At 33.6% G+C, this 21,068-nt stretch overlaps 1 protein-coding gene across 1 annotated transcript in view; it reads right to left on the bottom strand.

Moving 5' to 3' along the window:
* SWT1 (SWT1 RNA endoribonuclease homolog) overlaps positions 1 to 21,068 on the bottom strand; it is an 87,067-nt gene that overhangs the window by 36,480 nt on the left and 29,519 nt on the right. Inside the window, exons 11-15 of the mRNA XM_065871058.1 lie at positions 19,774 to 19,937; positions 18,268 to 18,406; positions 13,397 to 13,545; positions 9,553 to 9,740; positions 6,762 to 6,893 (exon numbers count right to left, since the gene is read on the bottom strand). Of these exons, the coding sequence (XP_065727130.1) occupies positions 6,762 to 6,893; positions 9,553 to 9,740; positions 13,397 to 13,545; positions 18,268 to 18,406; positions 19,774 to 19,937 (772 nt within the window). The remainder of the gene's footprint in view (positions 1 to 6,761; positions 6,894 to 9,552; positions 9,741 to 13,396; positions 13,546 to 18,267; positions 18,407 to 19,773; positions 19,938 to 21,068) is intronic.

Below are 21,068 nucleotides of genomic sequence, written 5' to 3'. Positions count from 1 at the left end.
AAGGTCCTTATTTCCTATTCTTGAATTACAAATGCTAGGAAGCATAGATAAGAGCTTCAAATGTATAAAATGAAATCTAGTTATTCCAAAACGTAAGTCATGTGTGATCTATTACCTTCAGTAACATTAAAGAGGAATGTTAAAAAAAATATCAGCTGTGTTGGATAATTCAGTCAGATTAATATGGGGATGCCTAATATTTTGTCAGCTAATTTAATATAAATATTATTATGTATTACATACATTTGATATAAATGTTACGATAAAGCTGTGTTTATCAAACTGTAATATAGATACCATAAAAAGCTTTTATTGTCTATATTTTATATACATTATATGTCTTATATAAGAAACACCTGCTTATATTCCTTAAGTCTCAATCACTTCCATTACATCTCATCTTTCCTTCTACTAACCCTAATTTAGATAGTTGATATAGAGAGATCAGAATTAAGCAATTAAGGATAACATGGGACCACAAGAGCCAGTTGGGCAAATTACTGGAGGCTCCATCATCTGTTCTAGACACAAATACCTTTTTTATCTCCTCAATCTCTTTGTTCCAGTCTTTCTTCTTCCTCTCCCATTGCAGAGCACAGGCTCCGGATGCGCAGGCTCAGCGGCCATGGCTCATGGGCCCAGCTGCTCCGCGGCATGTGGGATCTTCCCGGACCGGGGCACGATCCCGTGTCCCCTGCATTGGCAGGTGGACTCTCAACCACTGCGCCACCAGGGAAGCGCCCTCCTAATTTTCTTATTCTTTACCCTTTCATAGCTTGCGCTTCTCTCTTCTGTATCTTTTTTGGAACCTCTATATTACCTATTGATCTAATGTCATAATGTAGTACTATTAGCAGCATTCAGCCCTATAAGAAGTTACCCTCCACCAGATAGACTATAAAAGACTCATTCAACCATTCAACACACCTCCCCTGCTTTTTTTTTTTTTTTTAACCATCTACTATGCGTCATACAGGTATAAATCTAGGTATAGAAAAGTAAAATGAAGAAAAGTAAGCAAAGTTCCTGCCCTAAAAGTGGTCAAAGTCTTAGGGAGCTGATTATGAAATAAATTATGAAAAAGGTCTAAAATGATGGCATGGAGGGTGAAGCAACTAAACCTTTTCATTTTAAAATAAAAGGTTGTATTATTTTCTCTTACTCAACATAGTGACTGATATACAGGACATGGGGTATATGAAAAATCTGATAAAGAGATGCAGTGATATCTGTGGAAACCCTAATGGGGGAGGGAAGGTGAAGTCTAATTATCTAAGGGTAGAAAGGCCAAGCCTCAAAGAAAGTAGGTCAGACCTAAACATGGATAAACCTCTCTAACCTAGACAAGGAAAATTTTTTATCAACGGCGGAACATCCTGCACACTGCAATGAGTCAAGATGCTAAAAAGCCACTAATTTTAACGTCTTTATTTTCTACATCTTTCATAAAAACTTTTGTTTCAACAATTAACTTCATCTATAAAACAGCCTAAAGAGTGTTATCTTTGTGTCAACCGAAGGATGACCTTCCCTAAATAACCTTTCTAAAATCTCAAGAGGTCAGCTATCAAAACATACAATATTAAGTTAATATTCTCTCAAATGCAAACTCCACACTCTTTGAAGCTACTAATTCATTAGTAGATATAAAAAACTGCTGTGATTATAGGATTCCTTTTCCCAGGAATTATGTATGGTTATACCAGTATATGTTTCGTTCTTATGTTAAAATGGGGTAAGAGAGTAATAGGGAAATTCTTTCTTGTGAGACTTAATAAGAATTTATATATGTAAATAACACACACACGTAAAAATCCCCAGTTTCGTGATTATAATTGTTTTGTTTTAGAAAACCAGCTCTATAAGGTATTTCAAACCAAAGCCACAGAAATGTAACAGAGGTTACAAAGGTTTTGAAGATTACTAAAAGCATTTGAAGATGACAAAAATTAATCATCTTCCTTTCCTAAATTCAAGCAGAAGTCTCATTTTCCAAAATCATGTACTATGATCACAAATCAACGTCCACTCAGAATCTGTGTCCAAGGCACCATTTAGCACTCAGTCTATATTTAAAAATAATCAAACCAAATATGACAGCTAGAGAAAAAAATCATCTAAGCTTAAGAGATAAAAATTAATTAATTAATTAAACTTGAGATATCCCCTCATATAAAAAAAGCTCCCTCCCCGCAAAAATGTGCCAAGTTATTGATAACTCCCCCATAAGATTAAAAATATGAAATTGAGAAAATATTATTTTAACCACTTCATCCAAGGCTACTTGAGCTGGAAATCTAGAGTTCATGAAATTGACACAGAAATACAAAGTTTTACATATTAAACCAAGTGATAAAATGAATATACACACTTAAGCATGGTCTAGTTATAGTTTTGGATTCAAATGCTACAATTTGCGTTTTTTTTTTCTTTTTAATAATTTCAATCTTATTTTATAAAGGTGAAACACACAAACATGATTATAAAATGTAGGCAGACTGCAATTTCCTACCCTCACTCTTCCCCTTTCCTCTCCTCTGCTTCTAAACCAGGCAGCTCAATCTACTTCACAGACACAAAAACATACATTCATGGTTGTTGTGAGTATTATCTTTCAGGTTGAAGCTGCACACATTTATAGTATGCCTCAGATTTGGATTACATGACCTGTTAACTTTGTAGATATGTCAATCTAAGCACAAGACATTTAATGATTTTTGATTAATGTACAAGTAGAAGTTTTCTTAGTTTTAGAATTTGCCATAGGACTCTCCGATTAATTTTTCACTCCAAATGAAGCTTTATAATCTTTATATACTAAACAAAAGGTTTTTGTGATCTTGAGAGTAACTTGATCAATCTAGACATAAGTTCACTGAAGTATAATATGAGACTAGATTGTACTGCCCTAAAAAATAAATCTTAAAGCACTTTTGTTTACATGGAAAGAGTACTGACTAGTTCACTAGTGTTTAGATAAGAAAACCATTAACAAAAGTGTTCAAATTAATCCTGTATATGTATAAAAGGAAAGATAAGAGAGAAGCAATCTCTAAACCAATAGCAAATAAGTTCACTCTCCTACCCAAGAAGAAAGTGTGCAGAAAGTATAGAAATCAGCAATATTCCCATCCCATTTTCAACTTTTACCAAATTAGGTATTCTGTTCCTAATTGTATAACTGTGTGAACAACTGTTACATCAATATTTTCAGTCTTAACTTATGACAATCATGTTTAGACCCCTATTAAAATTGAAATAACACACTTTTAAACATTTCAAATTTAACATATCAGCTTTAAAGAGAAAATAAAGACTAACGCTTGTAAATATGTTACAGTTTAAAAAGTATCTTCATACACATCATGTGAAGAAGAGATGAGTATTCTCACTTACTAAGGAAAGAAACTGTAGCTTAGAGAGGGTAGATGACATGCCTGAAGTCAGCTACAATGGGAAAGATCTGAACTAGAAGCCCAAACTCTTAGTTCAACAAACACATTTTCATTCACTTCTTTAACTGAAGGACCCAGTTAACAGGTCATCTATTATTGATTCCTAATGTAACACTATAAATCATCTGCTATAATAAAAAGAAATAGAGTTGACATATATTCACTGAGTATGCATCTCAAAACTATATAAAACTATTTCATTTTAGTAAGCGTCCAAAATACTAATGAATTTGTAGTCACTACAAATTTGAGTGTATTTTTCAATGTTTAAAAATCGACTCATAGTTAGCCAACCTCCAATTTTTTAACTGAACTTACTTTAACATGACTGGGTTTTTTTTGCGGTACGTGGGCCTCTCACTGTTGTGGCCTCTCCCATTGCGGAGCACAGGCTCCGGACGCGCAGGCTCAGTGGCCATGGCTCACAGGCCCAGCCACTCCGCGGCATGTGGGATCCTCCCGGACCGGGGCACGAACCTGTGTCCCCTGCATCGGCAGGCAGACTCTCAACCACTGCACCACCAGGGAAGCCCCAACATGACTGTTTTTTAAAGGATTTTAAGACCACATATTCACTTGACAAAACAATATATATTAACTTTTACTATATTTTTTTCAAATGTCCACTGTTTGAAGGTTTAAAAAAAACTTGCAATTTTAGTAGTTTCCATTGATTAATGAATGCTTAAACGGGCAAACTTTTTAATCATAATGCCCTCTGCTGGTAACTCAAGAGGTTCTACTATATTTATTACAGGAGGTTGGATTAATTTCTTTAACTGTGGTCCCCCACCAACTGCATATAAATCTCTTGGAAAGCCTGTTAAAAATACAACTTCCCTCCTCTACAAAATACCTACAGATACTGTGATTTCAGTAAATCTGGGATAAGATCTAGAACTCATCTTCCCCAACAAATAAGCAGAGAATCGCTGGTTTGATTAGTTATACCAACACCCGACTTTCAAAGCACAATAACTTTATGAAAAGCTCTGGGAAGGCATTATTATGCCTCTTTTGTAGATGAAGACTGAGGCTCAAGACAATTTACTCCAGGTCACATTATAAAAAGTAGCAGAACAACTAACATTTTCTTATTCCTGGAGGTATGTACACTTACAGGAAAGATTAACAAAACTGAATCAGCCTTAAAATTCAAGTATTTACTTCCTTAGATACAGTTTATGAAAGCTGTACATGCTATACTTTCTCAACCATGACTCCACATGAGACTCACCAAAGGAGTTTATAAAAATGCATACACCCAGGTCCCACCCCCAGAGAATCAGACTGAATAGGTTTAAGGCAGCACCCAGCCATTGTTCTCTCTCTTTTTTTTTTAAGCTCCCAGATGATTAGAATTGGCCACCAGGGCTGAGCACCACTTAGGCCCATGGTGCTCAGCCTTTAGCCTGCACAGAATCACCTGGAGGACACAGACTGCAAGGCCCTACCCTGAGTTTCTGATTCAGGAGGTCTGGTAGAGTTTGAGAATTTGCATTTTTAACAAGTTCCAGGTGGTGATGATGATGCTAGTTCTGTGCCCACACTCTGAGAACACCTGGTTAAGAATAATGGCTAGTGGTTCTCAACACTGCCTACACATTAGAATCACCTGGAGAAATTTTTAAAATCCTGACAGCTAGGCACACCCTCAGACCAATTCCATCAGAATCTCTGGGGTGGGGTCGAGGGAACAATATGTTTGAAGCTTCTAAAATTAAGAAGCTTTCTCTACAGCAAAGTCTATAAAAGCTATTAATGGATGTAAAGTGATTTTCTGAGTGGTAATATAATATGCAACATTTCTGAAGTTTTTGGACCAGAAACACTTCTGTCAAGGCACATAACTGACGGCTCTGGATGTGTGAAATACTAGCCTACAGGATAAAGTAGAAACTGCTTTATGCAGCCTATAAGTCATTCCCCTCCAACCTCAATCCAGTCTCATCTTTTCCCAGACTCTCCCTGGCTCCACTGCCTGTAATCCTATTAAAATATCAATAACTCTTTATTGCAATTATCTGTTTCAATGTGACTGCACTATTTCTACAAGCTCATTGGTGTCAGAGTTTGCATCTCACTTATCTTTGATTCCCCAGAGCCAGCATGATGCCAAGCACAGGCAGTGCTCAATAAACATGTGTTGAGTAATTGAATTCAGACTAATATCCCTACTTTCTATAAAAAAGGTAATGTGTCAAGCATGGCTTTTATGCTATGTAGCATGTGCAACAGCTTTTACATAGCTAACATCAGAACTGAATATTTCTTCTTCATAGAGCTACTCTTGTTTAATATTGCCTTAAATAAAAAAAGAGACTACATGCACTTAGAGATGATACTTAACTTGTCTTGGGACCTGTTACATCTTCAATTCATTAGTAACTTAGGAGTGGCAAAAAGCTTTGGTAATATTTTATTCTAAGAATCATATTAACCAAGTGATCCAAAAAGAGGTACAAATGCTTTGTGCATTAACAACGAGATGAAGTTTCCAAAAACCCATAAAGAGAAATGAAAACAAAACCAAAAGCTGCTATTGTTTCAAAAATCCAAGTTTTTAAAACTTGGACATGCTAAAATCAAATCAGGTTTGACTTTGTTTTTTTAATTTATAAAGAACAGTATTCTTCTGTCAGCAAGCTGCATGCCAATTCAGGTCAAGCAACTTTGGTATATAAAGAAAAAAATTGCAAGATTAAGTTTAGTATTCTTCTTCAGTGCCACAAAAGAAAACATCTGACTTCACACTACACAGGTGGTATGGTCCATTCTATACCTTTCTGGAACTATGTTTTCTATATACGTCACAAATATTTAAAATAATCACGTATGTATTAAGTCTCAAAGCATCATAAAACTAGGTTGCTTCTCAAACTTTTTCAGTTTGTGGTACTGTGAGACTGGATTGGATGAAATCAATCATGTTCACAAACATTAACATATATTTGTTTTTAAAGGGCAGTGATAATTACCTTAACACATATTTTTCATTCAACAAGTAATTACTGAGTGCCCATTATGTGTCAGGCACTGTTCTTGTAGCTATAGTTATGCAATAGAGAAAATAAAGTTCCTTATGAAGCTTATAATCTGGTCTATTTTTTCCTAGAAAGGAAAAAAGTGGAAACATTCGTGTGGTCCAAATTAGAAACAGGGATTCTTTGCAAGGGAGGGAAAGAAGTTAAATCTAAAAACCATTAGTTTATAAAACTTGCTGGAAGACTCCCAGCAACTCTGAAAAAGCTGATAAACCTAAAAGAAAGATGAAAGTAATAAACTTTAAAATTAGTTAGTATTTACCTCTGAATTCCTTCAAGAATAACCTTAACAGCTTCCATTAACTTTTGAAGATATACAAATGCTTCTTCAAATGATGCTATTTTTGAAGACATCAGAGCTGAATTTGAGCCCAATCTTTGAAACACATCCATGCTAAAACAGAGAAAAAAATGCTCGTAGGTACATATGCATATTTAGTGTAATTCAAGTATTTCGATTTCTAGTGTATAAAATTAGGTAATATTTAAAACTCCTCTCTCATAATGCTAATCTATTTAAATTAGAAATAAAAGACTAACTTGTGAATGTCCAGGCTACCATTCATGCAAAAGATATGGATCAACAACTATACAGGTCTAATCTAAAGTAATACTGTAAAAGCTATGTGAATAATGTTTCACTCTAAGAGACCATAAGAGATGGAAGGGAAGTAATAATATCAATTTATATTCAAGTCAGTACGTAAGTACTGACAGTACTCCTGTACATAAGGATGAAGAAAAAAAATCAGACATCAGATTTAGAGTTTGCTGAAACTGGATGTTATAAGTGTTCATACACTTTACTCTGGTAATTCCAATTTTAGAAATCTATCACGTATTAAGAATTATTCATAACTGGGTAACAATTAGTAATCACCTAAATGTTCAACAATTAAAAAAAAGTGTTAATAAATAGTAAATTAGCCACCTGATGAAAGACCAAACAACTATTAAAATGATGCTTATGCCATCTATGAAACAGAAAAATTAAGGTATACAAAATGTACTCAAATAATAACAACCATGTAAAAAATCAAAACATATACTGTATGGGCTGAACAGTGTCCCCCCAAAATTCATGTTCACCCACAACCTCAGAATGTGGCCTTATTTAAAATAGGATCTTTGTAATTAGTTAAGTTAAAATGAGGTCATTCTGGATTAAGGTGGGCACTACCCTATGTGAAGACAAAGGCAGAGAGTGGGATGATATATCCACAAATACTGCTGGCAGCTACTAGAAGCTAGGAGACAGTCATGGAATAGATTCTCCCTCAGAACCTCCTAAAAGAACCAACTCTGCAGACACCTGGATTTCAGACTTTCTAGCCTCCAGAACTGAGTGAATAGATTTCTGTTATTTTATTTTTCAATATTTTTTATTGAAGTATAGTTGATTTACAATGTTGTGTTAATTTCTGCTGTACAGCAGTGATTCAGTTATACATATATGTACATTCGTTTTTATATTCTTTTCCATTATGGTTTATCATAGGATATTGAATATAGATCTCTGCTATATCACAGGACTCTGTTTATCCATTCTATATATAAAAGCTTACATCTGCTAACCCCAACCTCTTTAAGGTTGTGCATAGGTGCTCTAATAAGTTTTATAAAAATTATTTTTTTTATTTTATAAAAATTGTGCATAGGGCCTACCAGATCTTCACATGAGCATCTCTATGTGAAAGGCTCAAACATGAATATGTTGAGAAGTTCTACAGTGACTCTGGTACACAACCAGGCATGGGAAACAATAAAGTAGGCTTTAAAAACTATATACCGATAAAATAATATAAGCATTTTCCACTTACTGAAGTACTATAATGTAAGTCTATTATCCAGAAATTACCAAGAACTCTGTAACATCCAACACAAATGTATGTATATTATAGGTCAGTTCTAAGGTACATAAAGTACTCAAATGTTTTCTAAATGAAAGGAACATTAAAATATCTTAGATATTGTTTTAAACTACTTTATTTTTAAAGTGACCATTTCTGGCATATACAACTTTCTGCTAACAAAAATATCTGATAAGCCACAACATTAAAAATACATTAAGACTGGACAAAACAAACAAAACCTTTGCTTTATATGAAAATACAAAATTTTAAATGTTTTCTTTACCTCACATGTCAGATATTGCTATTTCTTTAGGATAACAGACTATATATTTGTTTGAAAAAGATTTTTAATTGTTGTCAAGGACTAAAAATGGGTCCCAAATCTATGACTGATTGAGAATAGATGTTTAAGTGGAGTGCTAATATTACTTTGCTGCTCTTGTAGACAACTAGAACAGATAAATGATCTTAATCCAAAACAACAAACTGGGCCCTTGAGACAAAATCATACCACAAAGCACGTAGTAAGATTAACATATTAATTATATAAAGACTATAGGCTTGGGGAAAAGTATGGAAGGGAGTGTCGGCCTACTTTAAAACCAGTTGTTTTCAATAATTTTTTAAGTTACTCTAGCAGCAGCCTATTTAAAGACTACTCACAAATGGTCTCTATCTTTTCATTTTACCAAGACCATAATACTTCATGTGTATGAAATAAAAGTATTTCTCCATTTTAAGTAAAAGTATTTATCTTTCTTTTAAAAAAATTTTACATGAATTTTCCCTTATCCAGACTGATGTTTTCTTTACATTATTTTAAATCTGATTAAGGCTTTGTATCCTGCTAATTCGTTTAGCTAATCTTGGTGACTATTCATTGGTTTTGACATATATAGGCAATGATTCTCATCAAGGTTTCACATCTGAATCACCTGGAGAGAAGCACTAGTTCAGCTTCACTTAAGTCCTACTGAATCAGCACTTCTTAGAACCTAGGCATATATAAACTCTCCAGATAATTGTGATGCGCACCCCTAGTTAAGCATCACTGTTTCTAAGGGTACAAATTTGACAAAAGGCCCCCTTAAGATAATCTAGTACAAATTATATTGTTAAACTCACAACCCAAACACTATTTAATGAATAAGAGTAATGATGGAAAACCCTAAAACTCAAAAATTCTTGGAAATTTAGTACCTGTTTTGATATATTGTAATCCAAACATTCTCTAGGATAGACCAGATCTCTTGATGCCTGTTGGGTTGGGGAAGATGAGAACCTGAGGAAATGGTGATTTCTTGGTTATTAGATTTCATCAAAGAATTATCTTCTTGCCTTTTACCCGCTGTATTTTTTGAAGGATTTTGCTTAAGTTTTGCCTTGACCTGGGGAAATAAGAATTACATAATATGCAGCTAATCCTTCACTAGTAAGTGAGAGAAAAAGAATGCTAATTGTTGCTTACAAATGTTCTAGCTTTCTGGGAAGTGCTGATTATTCTTTGTCCTTGATTATGTATAGAATATTCCCAGAATAGCATCAGAGCTAAAAAAAAATTTCCTTTTCCATTTATATCAAACAATATTTCAAATCTGTTTATTACAGAGTAGAGAACTAGAATTCTACTTGTAAGGGATGAAGAAATAAGTGAGCAAAGAAATGGGAACAACTGTTATAGACTGCTCTTTTAAGAAGTTTGGTAGTTGACGGAAGGAGATGGTACAGTAAATAGCATGACCAATTAAAAGTATTTAAGAATAGATCTGAGCATATTTTTAAGCAGGGTAAAAGAGTGATACTACTGGTTCAAGTGATTTTTTAAAAAAATCACCTTGGGGGAAAATATTAACTTAGGTGAAAAATATATCTGATAGAATGGAAAAAAAGTTTTAACTATGATTTTAACTTGGGTTTTTTGACTTGGCACTACTATAACTTCTTTGTGAACTTAAATAAAATCTCTAGGTTTCCTTTGTTGAATAAAGTATGATTTCAAAGGTTAGCTTCGTGGATTATTCATGGTTTATTAGTTTCATGTTTATCAAATTAAAAAGAAAGGAAATTTCCAAAACTGTAACAGTTAATATTTATTTAGCATTTCTCATGTACAAGAATTTTCTAAGAACTTTACTTATAATTTTCTTAGAACTTTATATACAGATAGAAAGTTAACCATCACAATTACATCTGTGATTATCTATATTTTGTAACTGAGGCACGGAAAGGATAAGTAACTCATGCAAGGTCACACAGATGCTAAGAGGCGTGAACAGAATTTGACCTTCAGGAGTCTATGAATGGGGTTATAATCTCTCTCCAACTATAAAGAGAATATTTCCCTTTTATTTCTTTCGAGGCAGGAAGAAAATTGCCTGTTTATATTAATTATGAACTTAATAAATACACATGAATGGAAAGATGTATTTTGTTCTGAAATAAATGTGTTTACTCGCCACATAGTGCTTTTCCTCAGCTGTCAAACAGTAGTGTATACAACTATGCAAATGGATTGCTTTTTCAAACACTTATATAGAACTTACTATGTGCTAGGCACTAAGTGCTCTACAAATATTAATTTATTTGTCATGAAAGGTCTGAAGCAGAGATTATTATACTCTTTTTACAAAAGAAAGGATTAAGGCTCAGAGAGGTTAAATAACCAGAAGGTAAAAACACAACTAGTAGCATGGGAAGTCTGAGGCACACAAGCCTAAAGTTTATTAACAAGACTTATTTTAATTATTCTATCTCCTGGAAGAGCAAGTCTTTTTTTTTTATGGTGGTTAAAAGGCTTATAAAAGAAAAAAATATATATCCTTTTCTCCACCCCATCTATACAAAAATCTGGAAAATGATGCTACTTAACTTTCCATTTTTGTTTCTCAGAAGCAAACAAATAATGAATATTTCTCTTTTCCAGATTTTCTACACTTGGTAAATTCAGATACAGAGGAATTTTTTTTTATAGTTACTATATTTAGATACCCTATTCCTGGAGGTAATCTACTTGTTGTTGCTCATGTTAGTGACACATGACTAAGTATTCAGGTCATATATCAAATCTAATGTATTCTACAAAACAAAACCCTATTGAAAGTGTATTTTAAGAGCCCAAGCTAAATCACAATGTTCCTGGCTGACTTGGGACAATGAATTGTTTCAAACATGAAAATAAAGCAACACTTGAGAGCTCTAACTGTGGAAACAACACAGGTTGTTTCAAGCAATCAGACTAATGCCGAGTGTTGAGGGAAATGCACTAATGAGGATACTAGATTCTTTGCCACTTGCCTTCTTGAATCTTACCAATGTGACAACTGGAAAATCAGGATCCAAGAAGAAATAACTTACTAAGTAATAATTCAATATTTTTAAAAGGAGGCAATATAATATATCTTAGGCATACCATTACGTGATAAACAACACTAAATTTTAACATCACATTTTCATAGTAACTCCCATTGCTAGGTTTCCAATTGATGAAAGAATCTTGATATTCATTAACATTTTTATCTCAGTCAATCCTAATTTTTTTTATTCTCAATAATTTTAATTCAAAAACTGCTAAGCCTGTGAGTATCATGAACTTTTCATCTTGTTCACCATGTATGTTTCAGTAAAGATGGGGTTCAGGGCTCAGTTCTGTGAGGGAAAAGGATAAGGTATTTTCCCCTACACAGTTCAAGTACAGTACTCAAGCTGCAACTCCTACATTTCCAGGTCCATTCTTCCCTACTAAAGGTTCTAAAAGTCACACTTGCCATAGAAAAATATAACTACCGATGTTTTGGTCATCTTAAACCAAAAGATCATTCACCCCTTAAATCAATTATTTCCTCAAGAATTATCATATATTTCCTATGAGTTTATCAAAAATATTCTTTTTCACTCTGTAAGATACTCTCTTAAGCAAGTAAGTTCTTTCCTCACCAACTATGACTAAGTTTAATATCATCTAGTCCTTTCATTACTTCATAAGTAGTGGGACCTATGTTACCAGAAAAAATCATTGAGAAAAACCTGGCCAATAACTAAAAGAAAAAAAGAATATGATATATACATATTAGATGAAAGTACCATTAATAGCTTACCTAGTAATTGTGATGCTGAGTTTTTTGAGCTATTTCGGGCATATAAGCTATCCAGAATTTTCTAGATTTGAAATTACAAGACTGTAGAAATACAGTATTACCAGGGACAAAACTCCCATAGTTATTTTAAAGGGGCAAAAAGGCCATCAGTGCTAGGTGGACTGTGTAAGACTCACATGAGGAGACTTGTTAAAAAATTGGTAGGTCGATTGGCAAGTTTGAATAGGGCCTGCAGGTTAGATAATTATGTCAATATTAATTTTCTAATTATACTAGTTACATAACATACCCTTATTCTCTAGCATATAAATATATGGAAATATTTAGGGGTAAAGGAGAATGATATCTGCAACATACTCTTAAACAGATCAGAAAAAATATTTTGGTTAGATAAGTAGCCAGGTAGAAGACAGGAAAAACAATAAACCAAATGTGATAAAATATTAACATTGGGAAATCGGGGTAAAGGATATATATGAGAATTCTTTATATTACTCTTGTAATTTTTTTGTAAGTTTGAAACTATTTCAAAATAAAACATGAAACAAGAACAAAAACATTACTGGGTACCACTGCCAGAAGTTTTATTCAGTAAAATTTGAGAGGGCCTTGGCATCTGAATGTTTAAAAAAATTCCAAAGTATCTTGATGCATGTTGTGATCCACTGGTCAGGAGCACTGAAAAATGAGTAGTCAGCAACAATGCATAGCTTTCTTCTATTCATAAATGAAATAATATAAAATCCCAACAACTGCTGTGACACTGCTTCCACAAGAGGATGTGTTTTATAACTTGTAATAAGGATTGCTTACTCGCCATTCAATTCACTTAATATTTACTTTTAGTATGTCAGAATAAGTTAAAATCTTTTACCTACTGTTGTCTGCCCAATACATTTTTAGAATGCATGTGATTAGCTACTCTAAGTGGCACTCCAAAGGTATCTTACCTCTATAAATGTTTGGAGTAGTTTGTTTACTTGAGCAAAGGCCTGTGGAAGAATACCATCATAATTTGACCTTGTACTGAAAGCATGTAGCAAACTTTTAGAATCCTGAAGCAGCAATTTCACTGTTGTAAAATCCACTGCACTGTTAGCTGGTAACAGAAAATTAAGAAGGAAAAAATATGTAAGAATGAGTATACAACACAAAAATGTTTTTGGAAAGCCAATATAATAATAATTATGAAATTTAAGAAGCGTATGCATTTACACCTATAGGCTACTCCTAATTTATCTCTCTTGTGTAAAAAGCAACAATTAGACTTAGTTTTAGACAAAGTTCTTGTGGTTCATTCTGGTATTCTGTACAGCCTTCCCTCCATATCCACCAGTTCCACATCTATAGATTCAATCAACCATGGATCGAAAATATTTGGCAACAAAGTTCCATCAAGTTCCAAAAAGTGAAACCTGAATTTGCTGTGCACTGGCACCTATTTACATAGCATTTACATTGTATTAGGTATTACAAATAATCTAGAGATGATTTAAAGTATACAGGAGAATGTGTGTCGGTTATACACAAATACTATACCATTTTATATAAGGGACTTGAGCATTGAGAATTTTGCTATCCTTGTGGGTCCTGGATACCGAGACTATGTTCAGATCCCAGAATGTCCCTCAACAAGGTCAACTTCAAAGTAAAAGTAACATGTGCAACATACTATATATAAAATAGACAAAGAACAAGGTCCTACTGTATAGCACAGGGAACTATATTCAATACCCTTTAATAAACCATAATGGAAAAGAATATGAAAAAGAATATGCATATATATATATATATATATATATATATATATATATATATATATAACTGAATCACTCGGCTATACACCAGAAACTAACACAACATTGTAAATCAACTATACTTCAATTTAAAAAAAGTAAAAGAAAATGAAAGAACATTAAACTCTTCAGAAAAGAGATAACCACCAAACGAGTTAAACTACAGATTTTTAAAACTGAGGTTGTTTGTATACATATTACTGTTGAGGTATCAGAGAGTCACATTTTGGCAGTAAGCACTTAAATTATATGCAGAACCTTTCATAATCAACTCAGTTATCATGTAGTGATTTACCTTCAAACTTCATTACATGAAAGGTAATACTAGATTTATTGAAAATGTGTTCTCTCTGGATACAATATAACCTCAGCAAAAAGTAAGCAATTCGGGTAACAGTGAGCTGTGGGCAAGAGACGCTAGTAGAATTTTTTTCCCCCATAAATTAGCAAAGTGAGTTAATCTACAAGTAATAATTTAAAGATATAACAATTTTCTCTCAAGGAACTAAAATCACCTACATTAAGTTCTCAAACCAATTGGGAGAAGTGGTGTCAATAATTTCAGATTCAAAAAGTTATGAACAATGAAGTTGAATAACTTTCTAATGTCACCAAAATTCAGAACAGAAAAAAAACTATTTCTATTATTAAGACAGAATACTACATAATAGATTTTGAAGGCATTTAAAATAACCATGCTACAATGTGTTTGTTTTGTTTTCTTTTAATGCTCACAGCTTCAGAAATTCTGTTATAGTCTGAAACACTGGCATGGTTTTTCACTGGCACTGTGAGTTAAAAAAAATAGTTTCTCTGTACAACTTACACAACAAGTATTTGCTTGTGAAATATTGAAAGGTTAAGTGAAAATAAAAAATAGATTTTCATAATTAATTACACAAATTCAGAAATTCTAATCTAATGTGATGGTTATAGCCAAGCTTCTGGCTTCCCTTTTATCAAGCAAACAACCAGTCTACCTTCTTACAAAACACTTCTAGTTATTGTATTTTATTTTATTTTTGTGGTACGCGGGCCTCTCACTGTTGTGGCCCCTCCTGCTGCGGAGCACAGGTTCCGGACGTGCAGGCTCAGCGGCCATGGCTCACGGGCCCAGCCGCTCTGCGGCTTGTGAGATCCTCCCGGACTGGGGCACGAACCCGTGTCCCCTGCATCGGCAGGCGGACTCTCAACCGCTGCGCCACCAGGGAAGCCCCTAGTTATTTTTTAAATCAATGACTAGTTTAAATTCCTGTGGGAAAAGAAGAGATGAGAGATGCTACAGAAGACAGAATGTAGGTAAATCTCCTCAGAAAAAGAAATTGGGCACAACTTCTCTTAAGGGTGCTTCTCCAGTGTAGGCTATGTTTGGTAAGGCTTATATCCTTGAATTAATCATTTCATTTCTGTCTTACAAGAATTCTTTACTAAGATTATGGGCAAAAGTATAATAACAATGATCAATTCAGTACCTAGACACAACATAAAATCTATATAGTTGAAATAACTTAATGCTTATATAAGATCAATAATTATTTAGGTTAAAGTTAATAGGGACTACAAAGTCAGAAAAAGCTACTACTCATCTTCTACACAATTTTCTACAAATTGATCTAAAGATACATGCTTGGTATACTGTAGTTAAATACATGTATAATTCAACAGCTGAGGATACTATTAAAAGATTATAAACAAAATCATAAACTGTGAGTTTTTCTAATTCAAAATTATTTTAGAGCAGAAGGCATTTTTATAATTCTATTATGTGTTCTTCACAAGTCAGTAAATATTAGGCATCAGATTCTTTCAGATCAAGGATCAATAAATTATGCACACAATAATCCTCAAAATGAGTTTTTAGCAAAAGGAGCAGTCACTGTCTCTTCATTTTTCTTGTTACTAGAAAGAAATAGTTAGAGCTGCTGACTGCTACCTCTAAGCTGTGTGTAAGAGCAAAACAGTGCCCAGCCCTGGAAAAACGGACAAATGGAAGATGGCAACTAGATAATCCATTTTTGAAAATCTTGTTCAAGATCCCATTTTTGAAAATCTTGTTCAAGATGATTTATGGACTTTTTTTTTTTTTTCGGTATGCGGGCCTTTCACTGTTGTGGCCTCTCCCATTGTGGAGCACAGGCTCCAGACGCGCAGGCCCAGCGGCCACGGATCACGGGCCCAGCCGCTCCATGGCATGCGGGATCTTCCCGACCGGGGCACGAACCCGTGTCCCCTGCATCGGCAGGCGGACTCTCAACCACTGCGCCACCAGGGAAGCCCTATGGACTTTCTCTTTTGATAGAACCAACTAAATTATGCCCCTAGTAAAAGATATGGACAATGTCTCTATATATCTTGTAAAACTGCTTTGGAGACATGTCCAGTATGTCATTCCATATATATATTCCTTATATAATAATACCCCAATAAATATTTTCCATAGTTAAAGATCAATGCCTGGAAAGTGTCTTTTTTAAAAAAATCAGTAGTTTTTAAAAATAGATATTCATATATAAGTCATAAGGTATTGACTTACACCTTATGACTTATTCCATATATGTCATAAGGTATTGACTAGGCACTTTAAATTCCCTGGGGAAGTTTTTAAAGATATAAAATGTTTTCAAAGAGTTTATACTTGAGGAGAGAGAGAGAACTGGCATACCCCTCCATAGAATGTTTTTGTTTTATCTTAGTTTCCAGGAAGCTTAGTGTCAAAATCTGTGTTCAAGGGTGTTCAATTATTTTCACATGTTTTATAGTAAAACTATCTTTCTTATTCTTCATTACCTGGCTCTTGTACCTTAGAGCCTAACTTAAAACCTCCTGTACTCAGGTGGTCATGTAAAGGCTCACATATACCCAGTTATTTTTTTAAAAGTAGACAGGATATAACTAATACATATAATAATAAACAGAATAGATCACTTCATGTTAGAAGTTTAAGAAAAGTCAAGAACCAACTGAACATCCTAACAATGGTTATACTTTGCTTTTTAAAGGTACAGCAAGACAAATCTAGTTGTTCACTTTGGACAAATCATTTACCCTCTCAAGTCTTGTTTCCTTAATCATATCAATAAAACACAGACTTTAATAACATTAGACCAGGGCTTTTTGCATCTTTTGCTTCTTAGCAGAAAATCTTTTTTAATCATACATGGAATCTCTATATATAAACAAACAAAAGAAAGATGAATGGCTAAAGTTGGGGTTGAGGGCCAAAGGCCTGCTATTATCAGGCTCCCCATCAACCTTTCCACCTCCAATCTGTGGCAACTCCAGAGGCACTTCAAGAAGGTTCTGTGCAACATAGTTTAAAAACTACCAACTAAGTGGTTGATTTTAGTCTTGTCTTGGTTCTAAAATTCACTCTGCACCAAAGCCAAACGTTTCCTATTCCTTATCCATGTATTTTAAATAGAAACCTTGATAAACTATTTTTTAAATTAGTACATGAAATGTAGTCAAAGTTTGTGTGTTGGGCTTCCCTGGTGGCGCAGTGGTTGAGAGTCCGCCTGCCGATACAGGGGACAAGGGTTCGTGCCCCAGTCCGGGAAGATCCCACATGCCGCGGAGCGGCTAGGCCCATGAGCCATGGCCGCTGAGCCTGCGCGTCCGGAGCCTGTGCACTGCAATGGGAGAGGCCACAGCAGTGACAGGCCCGCGTACTGCAAAAAAAAAAAAAAAGAAAAAAAGTTTGTGTGTTAAACACGATGAGAAATGAAAAACAATCCACATAATTCTATTTGCATACCTAAATAAACTTTTAAAAGTTTTCAAACATTATTAAAAATTATATATTCACAATATCCAGGAACATCAACAATGATACAATTAACAGTTACAAGCTCTAGGAACTGCATCCATTCATCCAGCTGCCATAAATTTCCTTAAGAAATCAGAAGTATAAATGGTTAAGAACTAATTGACAAATCTCTTATTAATTCATTTTCACATTCCATGGAGTATATCTATTAGTCTGACTTTAATACAACACTTCCAAAGACAAGATAAAAGATTCAAACCTTTAGAGAGATTTTCATATAGGCTCTCAACAGTTAAAAGCAAGTTCTTTTCCACAACTAATCCAAATACAGCCAACCAATGCTTTCTAAAGCACTGTAATAAATGTATTAGAGTCCATGGTGGTTTCAAGTACAGCACCTAGAAAAAAAGAGCATCATTGATTTACTTATTATTCCTATTATTTAAAAGTTCCTATTTAGGAATTCCTACATATATTTCCAGGCAAAACATAGTTGAATTCTTTTAAAACTAAAAGATGTTTTATTAAACGCCATTTACAATCTTAAAATGCTAATTCCACTGCAAATTGCTTTTGTAAAATTCATATTCGTATTAATCCTTATAGCTTCAGAAACTATGTGTGCAAAAACACAGTTCTAATCAGAAGCATAGTTCTAATCAGCAAAAGCTGTCGATCTACTTTTCAACATGGTCACTTCTATGAGGTAATCAATCTATTTCATAAAACTAGAGAAAATAATCTATATAGAAAAAAACTGTCAACTATAATTGACACTTGCTACACTCTTGTAAAGACATGTTTACAAAGAAGATTGATCATTTAGTACTACAAGATGTCAGCACATCCTTTTTTGAATTGTTCATATGCAATGACTTTCCTAGACTCTATTATGAAATCTAATTTACGTCAACCTCCTAGAAGAATCTGATCATTCTTCATCATCTTGGTTCAAGACTTGATAATATAATCAAGCCACATTGGCAAATATTAGAAGCTCACTGAATATCTGGAAGAGATACAACTGATGGGAAACAAAGTTTCTCCTAATGATAAATGTGAATAGCAAACAAACATTAAACTAAAAAGGCCACTATTGCCAAATGTGGTGTTTTACTGATTGCAGAAAAGATGTGAATCTAAAGAAAATTCAAAATATTTTACTAATATCAAATTTATACTCTGATTCTCATATTTACATGACATAAGCTAACATTTAACTTCTCTTTCTGAAAACATATTGCTAAGGTAATTCCCTATACTAGACATTTTGACTCAAATAAACTTAAAATGAGAGGTTTTCTGAATTCAATTTAAGCTCCATGGAGGCAATGTGTCTGATACACTGTAGACACACAACAAATATTTGTTCACTGAAGAAAATGAATGATAAGATGTAGAGAACAAACATATGGACACCAAGGGGGGAAGGGGGGGTGGGGGTGATGGTGGTAGTATGAATTGGGAGATTGGGATTGACATGTATACACTAATATGTATAAAATAGGTAACTAATAAGAACCTGCTCTATAAAAATAAAATAAAATTCAAAAATATGAATGATAAAATAGAGTCCTAATCTTTAGGAAATGCCCAACACTTAGCATTCAAAGAGTTATTCCAAAAACTTCAAGAAAAAAATATAATGTGATGTAGATTATTACAATAAAGCTTACACATCTTATATAAGTAATATTTCTTAAAATAAGGTAATAAATCTTTAGCAATAAAAAGGAAATTTTCAACTAAGAGTTGAAATAATCACCTCCATCCAAAGGTTTCCAAACGCAATTTTCATTTCTGTTTCTAATATTGAAGATAAAGCTGTGCCAAGAGATTTTTCGAGATCAGATACAATGCTTTCAAGTGGAATGCACAGTCCAGAGTTTGTAGATTCCTCCTCACAGCTCTTCTCTAAAGGTGTTGCTTCTTTAAAACAAATAGTTACAGGCTTTATTTAGGACACTAATAGTAAATATTTTACATATGTAATTAGTATTTGGCCATAAATAATAAACATTTAATGGATATAATTAGTATTTGATCCTAAAAACAAATGAATATTTTTGAAACAGTATTCATGGGAGTTCCCTGGTGGCCTAGCAGTTAGTATTCCAGGCTTTCACTTGCCGTGGCCGGGGTTCAATCGTGGTTGAGGAACTCCCGCAAGCCATGCGGCACAGCCAAAAATAAATAAATAAATAATTTAAAAAATAAAACAGTATTTAGAAACATTTATTTCTAGTATAGTTGTTTTAGACTCAACATAAATATATCACATTAGCAAAAGCTTTACCTTTTGACAAAAGGAGACAAAATGTTTTTACTAAAATAGAAATTTGAGAAATGTGTGTGATATTTTAACCAAAGTTTAAATTTTATTATTGTCAAAAAAAGTAAAAATTAAAATAATGCTTTGCATCTATTTATAATAGAAAACCAAGAACTATGGATCAAAATGTGTTTTCTTCCAAAGATAATATATTCTTCCAATCGCAACTCACATTTAATAAATTGCTTTGAAAAGACTAAAAGCTCTGACTTAGCCACTTTTATTCCTTCCCCTTCTAAAATAAGTTTTGATTCTTTTAATTGATATTGTTTCAATATAATTACTACTTTGACACCTGCAAACAACTGCAATTTCTTTATGGCAAAATTCAGTGTATTAAGGGGCATATCTCTACAAATACAAACCAAGGATTTAAAATGACAGTAATATAATGGGCAAACCAAATGCATGTTTCCCTTGAAAAACCATATACCAGAATATTCTGTTACTCCCTCTAAATGCCATTTTGAATATTATGACAAAAGAAATTTTATTACCAAACAGGTCAAATAAGTAGCATGTGATATATGAATACATGAAGCATATACATATGCTTTTAGAGACTTCAATAATTATTTTTCCCAGAGGGAAATGGAGGGATGTATTTTTAAATTATGTAAGATTTAATATATTTCAACAAATATCAAGCGATAGAACAGATTATTCTGGTGGAAAAAAAGAGATAAAACAGCAGTATTGCCTTTAGCTTTCTTAAATATTTGTTCAAA

This window comes from Phocoena phocoena, chromosome 1 (genome assembly GCF_963924675.1).
Source record: "Phocoena phocoena chromosome 1, mPhoPho1.1, whole genome shotgun sequence".
In the NCBI taxonomy this organism is placed as follows: domain Eukaryota; kingdom Metazoa; phylum Chordata; class Mammalia; order Artiodactyla; family Phocoenidae; genus Phocoena; species Phocoena phocoena.
This window is presented reverse-complemented; position numbering and strand designations above follow the sequence as displayed.